At 33.1% G+C, this 11,548-nt stretch overlaps 1 protein-coding gene across 1 annotated transcript in view; it reads right to left on the bottom strand.

The window, feature by feature from the left end:
• The window catches only part of LOC106459115 (potassium voltage-gated channel protein Shal-like), a 53,085-nt gene that overhangs the window by 25,886 nt on the left and 15,651 nt on the right, over positions 1 to 11,548 (bottom strand). Inside the window, exon 3 of the mRNA XM_022385544.1 lies at positions 3,691 to 3,873. Within this exon, the coding sequence (XP_022241252.1) occupies positions 3,691 to 3,873 (183 nt within the window). The remainder of the gene's footprint in view (positions 1 to 3,690; positions 3,874 to 11,548) is intronic.

The following is an 11,548-nucleotide window of genomic DNA, read 5'->3' as shown; positions in this document are numbered from 1 at the left end:
CGAATCTGAATCACTTGAAAAAAACACGGGGGGTGCTTAACTTTTTTCCAGGTGTATACATCGATTTGGTCTGCTTGTTCACAGAGATTTTATATCCGAGCAGGGTGACTTTTATTACATATATTATTCATTGTTGGTTGTTGAACAAACTAAATAATTTCAAAGCCTAAAGTAATCAAAAATCATTTTATTCTCTTCGAAGGAAACTCTTAAATGGAAAGAGGATTAAATTAAATGTCCTTCTATGTCAGTAATAAGAAAACAAGTATATTAGAACGATTCAATCAACTTCCTTTATCAGGCAGTCACACTGATAATATATATATTTGTGTTTATGTTTATTGTTTTTAAAATGTTAATGAATAGCCTCCATGTGAATCTCCACCTGTTTGCATAAGACGGATACATTTTTTCTCGTTAGTAAGTCATAATGGCCACGTTGACAGATGTAAGTTGATATATTTCTCAAACATTTCTGGTTTAAATGCTTATGCTAAGGTTGTGGAGATTGGATATCTGTCGTTGTCGTCGCTTGTAGCATGGGTGATTACCCAAGTCTATTTGTTAATTATTAGATACTCATTAGTAAGTATCTAAGTTTAGGATACTAATGTGCTGCTTTCCTCGGGGTGGGAAGTTCTAAGGGAGTTTGCAGTGGTGGTAGTAGCCGGGATTCGAACCTGGGACTTCTTTATTAAAGCAGATTTGATGTAGAATCCATTAGTCTGGGGTTTACTCCCGTCAACGCTTGAACCTTGTGAATGGTCAAATGTAGACATTCAGGTTTTACTGACTTCTAGTCTAGCTTGAATGAGTGTGTTATTAATTAATTAAGTGGATCCACAAAGTTACTTTCATCTTTCTTTTTCTCGTGTATGGTATGTTTTCCATTACTTTCATACCATCATATATTATTACATGGTCTTCTTCTCTCATATTATGAGTTACTGCAAATAGATTGGTATTATACAGTCTTTAATGTCTATTAGATCTCTGCATACGCCTGAATCCTGACTTTTGTTACTTTTTTTTACTCCAACGTATTGTAAATGGTGTTTGTGAACTCTTAGATAGCTTAATGTCTATTAACTGCAACCGTAATATTTTGTGAGTTCTGAGTACTGTTCTAACTATATACTGCCTACATATCCTTTCTACATTTTCAAAAACATTTTATACAAAAGAATACAGAAGCATCAATTGTTTAGTAAGGATGTAATTATGTTTATTTTTCCTTTTTCTTAGCATCTTCTATATTATAAATCTTGTTCATTCTGGAGACTATAATCAGTATATGACGCCCTTCATAACATAGTTCACTCTATAGTAAGGGAAATTACTGGTATTTGTGAACCATTGTGATATTTAAGTTGGAAACCACCAAGTCTAGCAATGTAAATTTGTTATATTCTTCTATTTCCATTGTGAAATGTATTGCTAAATATCGTCTGTTTATGTGGTTCTGAATTATAGAATCTTGTCCATGTAGTATATGTGTGTGTGTGCCCGTATCACAAATGTATCATCAACATATATAAACTAAATTCTAGGACTTAGAGCGACTGTATGAGGGAGTTTTATCTTCGAGATCTTCCTAAAAAAAAAAGTTACTAACTACTGACAATGAGGAGGTGAGCTTTACTATTTTCAAGCTGTCGGCGGAGTGTCTGTAGTATTTCAAGTGTTGGTACTCATTGTGTGAATGTTTGACACATAAAATAAATTCATGAATTAAAACAGAAATAGTTTGTCTTACGAAGCAATTATCTATCTCTGAATTTAAGTTTCAGTGTTTTTGTCAATTCACCAGTTTTGACGACTTACAATTTTCTAAGTACTATCATTTGTTATTTATCTTTATTCTAGGCATTATAGAAATAACTATTTAAATATCTAAAGAAAAACTCTAAATTTGAGCATAAAATAAGATTTTTAGCTTTCTGGGATCACGGAAAAGTCAAAAGCGTCTAAATTTCATTAGCCTTCGAATATTTTTCGGAACCCTGACACGTGGAGTTATTTGTTTAAAATATCACTTTCTGAAAATAGTTTCCCTATAGTAGGTTTATTTGTTTGAAGTTAAGCACAAAACTACACAATGGGCTATCTATACTCTGCCTACCACGGTATCGAAACCCGGTTTCTAGCTTTTGTAAGTCCGCAGACATACCGCTGTGCCACTGTGGGGGTCCTGCAGTAGGAAGAAGAACTACGGATCTCTGCTGGTTGGCAGCCAACACCAACACTTCATCAAAAACATTACACCTGGTAGTGATAAAACTGACATTATTCTCTGCAAATTTTACTCTACCTTACATTTGGAAGACGTAGCTATTGATAACGTTAGTGATCAAATAACCTAACCTACTATAACTTATGGAGAAGATAGCCAATTCAGGAAGTCATCTGGCGGCGAAAATACGTCGTTACAGAAGACAAATGAGTCACGTGATACTGTTCTTTCCACGTGCGTCTGCCAGTTTAGTCGGTGTTTTGATTAGCGTTCAATTGAAGACAGACGCGGTTCGATAGTCATTACTAGAACAATCTATTTTATTCTGAAAGGCATTTAACGAAATCTGACCAAATGCTACAAAGAAAGTTGTAGCAAGAATAGCAGACTAACAGATACAACGTGTAGATAAGCCTCTAGGTGACTGTTTCAGATATTCGTAGCCTTGAATTTTTTTGAAAGGGTGACATGTTGCACACGATGTAACATGAATTTAACAGACTTTTACCACGCGCGTCTATTTTTTCTGATTTCGAAACTGCGATTTAAGTTATTAGGAAGCCATAGTAAAATAAATATCTTAATGGCGTTCATTGGTAATGATTTTTTACTTTAAGATTGGATAATTAAAACATTATTAGAGGAATCGACTTATGTAAGTGAAGATTATTTTAAGACTATTAACTTAGATAAACTGGACTAAGTGTTAGGTATAATTTAGTTGTAGCATACACATGTCCCCCACAAGCTATATTTCGGTATTCGAATCCCCGCTGTAGACACATTAGATAGTCCAATGTGGCTTTGTTCTAACACAGACAAACAAACAAGGCACACAATAATGTAAATGTCGATTTTAAGCCATTCACACATAATTATTATTATGAAAAATGGGCCTGGCATGGCCTGGTGGTTATAATGTGTCGGTCAATCCCATCTTTCATTGGTAAAAAGTTATCCAAAAGTTGGCAGCAAGTGATGTTGACTAGCTGCATTCCCTCTAGTTTATCACCTCAAAATTAGAAACAACTAGCAGCACATAGCTCTCTTGACATGCAACAAACAAATGATTATGAAAAATACAACGATTTTTTTTTTTACACTTCTGAGAAAAACTTTGAAAGATGTCAGCGATTAGCAAAATATTCCGATTTGTATCTGAACTAAAATATGTTCAAGACATATTATTGTGATCTCCCGTTATTCCCAGTTAGTGACAAACCTGTTTCCTAAATAAAATTGGTCATGTTCAGTTGGGTGTTTCTAATCATTTTACAATATAAAGAAAAATATATATAGAAAGATGTTTCCTCAACATTTTCTTTCTGGACATGATCAAGATTGGTTGTACCAAAATGATAGATCGTCCTCCTACGTGTATTGAACACAGTTATGACATTCCTTAACTCTTATACAAGTAGAGAAACAAGGTATAAAGGCAAGGTATGAACACTAACCGTGGTTTTCTCTAAGCAACGAAGAAGATGGTGATGCTGTAGCTCGAATATATCATCGTCATTTTCTTCCATATAGTTCTCCTTTGCCTGGGCGGCGAGTTTGGCTTCGGCTGCTTTTTTCTTGCTTACGAAAGCTGCGCCACTTGTAGCTTTGGCAATTCGAATTCGAGCCATCCTAGCTTTCTGCAAAGATCAAAGATAACGAGAGATGGATGGATAGTAAGAAGATTCGTTTAAAGTTGTATCAAAATAAAATAGTTACATAATCTATGGTAATTATGGGTGACATTTATGATAATCAACAAACTAGTGTTTAAAGGGATTGATATTACTCGTTACGTTCCTTGCTGGTGTATGAGAGAAAATTATACGAGAAAAACATTGCAAACGTGTAGTTGTAAAGTAAATACTTGAGATATTTTTTCTTTACAACTTATCCAATCAAAATTGTAACAATCCCATAAGTTAATTCAAAGTTACAATTCATAATTACACAACGTAAAGCAGCTTAACAATAACAATATTCATAACACTGACAAAACAAAGCATCCTTGACAAACGTAATAATTCGATGACATAGTAATGATTAGAAAAGAAGCCCTGTACAATTAAAAACATCTCATCACAAAGAAATAATTCAAAAAACTTTTTATGACATTGTTGCATTAAACGGTGTCATTAAACGTAGGAAGCTAAACAAAAACTGACTTAAACCTTGTAAATGTTATCTCATCTACCTACCCTGGGGTGTTCTAAACCCCCAAATATAAACATAAAGAGGGTAACTTAAACATACATAAACATTAATCTGATCTGGTTTGGTGACACAGAACATAGACAAGCTGCTCTAAGCCAGCAACAAACTAATTACCATGACTATCTTATTCTACGCTACGTCAACCTATCACAGACTTCAATAGACCATTTCATTTAAGGCAAAATGCATAGAAACCAACAAAACCACACAATAAACGACAAAAGCCGATCAAACTGCGCACCATACTTAACATCAAATTAAAGTGATAGTAATATAAACTCGAAAAAACAACAGTATTATAGTAGACTAAACTTGAGTTTTAATTACGATAAAATACGGATCTGAAATACAAAAGTACTTAGCAGTTGGACCAATCCACAATTAAACTAGACCAAAGTTTATTAGGCTATCCCATCGTATCAAACATGAAGTTATTAGCATTTTATAAAACAGTTACATTCATAATATACTTATCTTCATACTTATACAAAGACACTTATCAAATACAATGTAACTATGCTCTTTTAAGTTATACGTTCTAAAAGCCATACATGTTTAATAATACTCCTAGAGATAAGCACCTGCACATGCAGTTAAAGTTTTACCCCTTTCTTTTCATATACAGTATTGAAAACAATTACGGAAACGGACGAGTGATACGTATACAGGAGTTATTAGCTATGAGTAATTACACTTAAGTGGGCAACTTGCTGTAATACATTACAGCAGCAGCTCCAAACGAAAAGTGAACAAGTTGTACAATGCACAAATTTTTGGTATTTGGTTGAAGTCGACAGAGTAGCACATCTTGCTTTAGTGCTACCGCGAATTTATCAATGTATGATTGTATTGTTCCAAATGTCCTGTATTACTTACACACTCAAACAAGTTGTTAGGCTACTATATATATATATATATTATTTTTTTTTTTTACTCTCTCAATTTCCATATAAGCCCACATAACTTTACAAATCTTCATTGTCCTTGCGAATCTTTCTCAAGTCTCCTTTTCTTTTAGATATCATTCCTCCACATTTGGTACATGCTTGTGATCAACAAGTCTTATTCCTGAGGGAATGACATGATGAATGAAAATTTATTTATGCTTGTCAGCAGTACAAGTTCCACCAGTTTTCTGTAGATCTTCAATGTGAATATCTAAGACGTAGCTCACACTTGCATTGGTCCCCCAGCATGCTTCACTTTAGATTTTGTACATTTATGACATCATTTTCCTCTCTACCTTTGAGCAAGCTATTGTAGACTGTTGTCAAACAATTTTAATTTGTATTCATTTGTAAGGAGCACCCTTCGCAAACTTGGCCCATACCATTGTTTGAAACTTGATGCTCATTTCAGTCTTTTTTATATCTTTCTTAAGCAGTGGTTTTGAGCAGCTAAGCAACCATCGAGGTTCCTTTATGCTAATTTGTATCTTACTGTTTTAACATGTAACATTCACACAGCTAGGTAATTGGCCCAATCTTTATTAGATTCTCATGTATCTTGTGAAGGGTATGCCCTAAGCTACTTAACATCAATTTGGAAGAGTTTGGAGAATGTACCTCGACTACTTCTATTAGCATTAGTACTAACTTGATGTACCATCTTCAAAATTTCCATTTAGCTTCTGTTGGAACATGAAATGTTGCTCCAATCTGTTGCATGTCGTGGCTTTCACTAAACAAAACCTAGATTTTTACACGTTTGTCATGTGGAATGTCTGTTCTGAGAGCCATAAATAGGTGTTCACCACACTACTGTTTGGAATGCTATGACAGCTTGTACTTTTATAATCATTATCTGATGTGGCAGTACATGATTGGTTGGAAGACAGTCCATTATAGTGTAAGCTACCAACACATGACTGTACTCTGGAGTTAATTTTCAGACGATAGAATAGGATCAATCCCATAATATTTACATTTTATACCCATTTTTTTCGCTATTTACATAATTATTTCCAATATTGTATGCTCATGTTCTTCACACGTTATTCTAAATAATCAAGAAACAAAATTGTTAACCTAACCGTTATTGTACAGCAATTAAACAGCTGAACTTACAGTCTCTCATTCAATATTTATAGTCATATAACAAGGGTTGAACAAAACTAGAAACAACCAGTGGAAACGGTTTAATAACGTATAGTATTACTTTCGATTGTCAGAACTACCTCATTCTTTATACCACAGCATCTACAAATTCCTGAAAGTTATACTAAGGAAGTTAGCTTCCATTTCTCAAGGACAAAATTTAACATAAAACATACCGGCCTCGTTCACTTATGATGATCTTCAAATCACTGTTACATTCAGCTGATGAAACTTATTGAATGATCGCCATGATGATATTGTTCTTATTAAAAAGTCATGAAGTTATGCAGTTTACGTCACTGAAGCTTCTATTAATCGGACTGCTACAATCTGTCCTCTTTGAAAGCCAGTAAAGTCACACTTTTCCCCATATTGATCGAAAACTAACACCACGAAATAGAGCTTACTTATGTTCAAATAATACAGATTATATGTCTAGGAGGTCATTAAAATAACAAATCAATCAGTCAGCTGGGGATCTAGTCATACATATATATATTTTCACTAAATGACAATCACAGCATAACTAATGAAAAACAGTCCTATTTAAGCCTTTCCAAAGCGTGTCATAGAGATCTACTCATTTTTGTAGAAATATTTCGCCAATTTGCATGACACTTACTTCAAAGTTGCTAAATAGTATATAGTTTTAGCTTACAAAACCATATAAGTGGATTTAATATTTCTATCATTTTTTAGAGCGTGAAATTTTCCAAATTTTTGTGAAACACTATTTTGAAAAAAGTCTTTGAAAAATTATTCTTCTCATCTTAGAATTAATTTTTTGTTGACCAGCAAATACGTTCAAATTTATACATCCAGTCAGTTTTAAGTTAATGGTTATTCATTAACATGTTTTATTTGATACGTTTTTAATCCATTTCAGTAGTCATAAGTCTGTCTATAAATCATAAACAACGCGAAAAACTGGCAAAGATGTATTGGTGACCTAGGTCCTTACCTTTCAAAATGGTATTAACATTACTTTTGTAAAACTAGACATTGCAAACCCTATCATAAATCACTCAAAAGTAATAGGCCCAGTGGCATAGTAAAAAAACGTATACAAACTATCTCAAGTGCTGAAAACATTTTATGTCTACTTTCATCACCAAGTTCTATTTTTCAGTGGCCAGAAGCAAGGTCCAAAAGATTAAACTGGCGGGAGCCTTCTAAACCACTGTTTGGGGAAGTTGAAACATGCCAATTTGGGTCACTACATTCACTCACCTGAAATCCACAGGTGATGAAAATTAATGTTTGATAAGTGTCTGAATACATCCTTTAGACCTTAACCCATATAAGTGCTGGTTATATCCCTAGTGTTCCAGGGAAGGCTGCATGAAGGTTACTTTAATGCTACGTTGTTAGTTTGGTAACAAGTTATGACAACAAACCTATCGGCATCATGAACTAGTAGCTAATTAGTGTCCCTTTACTGGCTTACATCCATCCAATGTATTCTACCGATAAATATTCAACCAGCAGCCTTAGATGCAGTGGAAACCATATATCTACTACTGTGTTAAATTATGTTCTAGTCCGAGTCATTTCCCCTTCACATATTATTCTCAGGCCAATTCCAGCTGCTAACTTCATAATCCATTATACACAATTATATATAATAATTAGAATATAATCTCATCTCAGAGATATTCCAGTATGAGTAAGCACAATTTGTTGTTTGAATAAGTTCCTGCAGAGTTAGAATGTATTATATATTTACCTGCCTATGGCAACTGCACAAGATCAAAACATCGAAGGATTGGCATAGCTGTTTTGGACATAGCGCCTACTTCATTTTCATTGTAGTAAAAGTTGCAGCTCTGGGTGAAAACTTCACAAATGTGTAACAAATACATGTTCACTCGTGACCAGTATCGGAACATATTGTATGAACGTCTAAATGCTTATTTAGTAATTATACAATGGTGAATATACTCATTCATGAATATAACACCCCACTCTCATTATATTTCTCATTTTGAAAGAATCAGTTTTAACAGAAGGCTAATTTATAAGTAATAGTGAACAAACAGTATACAAAGAAAAGTACACCATGAGAAACCATCTCTGAAACAGAATAAGATCATTTACTTGAGCTCTTATTAAAACACTTTATCTCAGATAGAAGATATTTTCAGTAAATGGACTTCGATGAAACAGGCCAGCATTTCAAATATTACAGTTCATTTCCATAAATAAACGGAAAGATAAAAACTAGAAAGGCACTCATAGAGTTTTTTACTTTTGCAGCAGCCAACCTAAACTATACACTAAAACATTTCCTGCTCTCAACGATGTTAGTGTGGGATTCTAGATCCTCTTTCTACCTCAACTTAGTTTCTCGGTTTCAAGTTCGAATTGTAAAATCTCAATTTCTTATCATTTTAACAAAAGTGGTTGACCTTCAGTGTTACATTGACCTTTGTGCTACAGTGACCAAAATTTAATCCACTAGTCTTTTGGGGTACACCGAATCTTTATACGAAAGTTGATCAAAACCAGATAAAAGATTTTGAGTTATACTCTTCACACATTCAACACAGGAGTGAAAACAATACCTTTTCCTTCGGACAGGGGTAAAATTTTAGAAGTTGGCTGTTTTTTGCGGAAGGAAATGCGTTTCTATAACACATATTCTGTTTACTTTTCAATACGTAATCTTTTAAGGCCTGCAAACCGAAAGCAGCTGTTTTCTCTTAAGCCTATTTTGTTTGCTGGATTTATTCTTCTATAACGATAACACGGGGAATAAATTGTATCTAAGTTTTTGTTGCATCGTTCTAGCAGAAAAAGTATTTGTCCTTAGACATCCAGCAAAGACTTAACCAGGATCACTATCGTATGCTCGTGCTTGTCTGTACGGCACTTTGTGAGTCGAGAAAAAAATACAAAATCCATACACGTTTCTTGGTCTTCACGAACGTGCTCACCATCCATAAAATTGACAATGTCTTCAGAACGTCATATTCTTTCTCATCACGAAGCTCACGTATGCGATCGTAGTTCTTTCATCTGCCATATTTAATTCTAATTGCAAATTGTTTTATTTAGACAACCAGGAAGTTAATATGTTTATTATTGCAGTTACTAGCAAAGCAAGTAAAACTGAGTATTCAATAAAACATTGAATGTTTTATCCAATCATTATATTAGTATGAAATGAAATTTCTTATAACATTTCGGTACGTATTCACGACAACAGATGTAAAGACGTTCGTAATGTAAAGTGGGTGCTCTTAAATTTATCGTCTTAAAATCATTCACAGTTCAGTGAACATGCCACTGAAGTCACTTAACTCACATTTATTTGAGTGACATAATAAAAAGCTTTGATAACTAAGACGAGTAACTTACTTTAATATATATATATATATATAGTAAGTCATTCACAGCTCAGTGAACATACCACTGAAGTCACTTAAATCACATTTATTTAACAGACTTATTAAGAAGCTTTGATAACTAAGTAAGTAACTTACTTTAATATATATATATATAGTAAGTTATTCACTACACAGTGAACATGCTACTGGAGTCATTTAATCATGTATATTTGACTGACATAATAAGAAGCTTTGATAACTAAAACGAATAACTTATTTTAATATATATATAGTATTACCGATATTGTATCTTATTGTTAAACAGAAAATCCGTAAAAAAGTATAGCAAGATATTAAACTATTTCTATGGTAATCATGAGCCCCCACAGTTGGTAGACGGGAAGTTTACGGACTTGCAAGTCTAAAATCCGTGGTTCGATTCCCGTGGTGGACAGGGAACAGATAACCTATTGCGTAGTTTAGTACCAAAACAAACAAAAAACCTATACAGGTTTGATTTTTTGTTTGTAAAATATCTTTAATTACACAAACGAGGACAACAAAGTTTACTGATAAGACAATATAATTCCAGTCAATTAACTATCATTATCGGAACTAAATATTTTTTGAGAAATTGCAATATCAATATTGGATTATAAGTAAGTTAGATATTTCGTTGTAACCGGCTTAAACTTTTGTAAATAAACCAATCCATTTTATAATATTCACTTTTTTATTGATAGGTTAAATAGAAACGTTACCTTTTCGTAAACAACATATCTAGGACACAAGTAAAACTAATCCAAAATATCGAATTCTAAAAAGAAAATATTATGATTTCAGAAGGAAAAAAAAACATATTATGATTTCAGGAGAAAAAAAAGTAATTATTGCAATTTGTTTATTTTAGCGCAAAGCCAGACAAGAAGCTAAATGCTTTCTCTCCACTAGGGGGAATTGAACCCCGGATTTTAGCGTTGCAAGCTCGTGAAATTACCACAGACCCAGCGTGAGATAATTCTTGCTATAATTTTCTAAAGTTAGGCTCAGACTTACAGTTATAAGATTTAAAGTAATCCTTAACTCAACAACATTCTCAGGCTGTATCTGAATCCAATGAAACTTTTGAGATGAAGTGTGTTTGAATTTGTTAATACCTACCCGACACCAATGTATCGTAGTTACACTTATCTTTTCCTCTTAAATTTTATTTTTTTATTATTATTACAAACAGATAAATAATCTATTTAGTTAAATCCCCATAACAAAATATTAAAGGTAATTTATGTATTTAATTTATTATCACACATATTTCTCACCTTCTTAATCCACACACATTTTCCTCTTCTAAACATGCATATCCCCATTTATTTTCACATTAGTTAAACAGTAAAGCATAAGTCTACCTTATCAGTCAGAAAAAGAATATTAATGTTATACGATTGTCACTGCGCTTTTTTATATATCTTTTAACCAAGTGTCCTAACTATGTTGAACTTATAAGGTGCTTATAGTCTTGGTATTTTGTGTACGATACTCATTCATATCAATATAATCTAAAAAAAGGACTTTCTTTAAGCTATTTTTGTGATAAATAAACATAAATTATCGTTTTAAACTATGATTGCAGCGTAGGTCACTTGGTTTAAGAATATATATATATATATATATATATA

Source organism: Limulus polyphemus, unplaced genomic scaffold (assembly GCF_000517525.1).
Source record: "Limulus polyphemus unplaced genomic scaffold, Limulus_polyphemus-2.1.2 Scaffold561, whole genome shotgun sequence".
In the NCBI taxonomy this organism is placed as follows: domain Eukaryota; kingdom Metazoa; phylum Arthropoda; class Merostomata; order Xiphosura; family Limulidae; genus Limulus; species Limulus polyphemus.
Note: the sequence above shows the minus strand (reverse complement) of the source record. Positions and strands in the feature narration are given on the sequence as shown.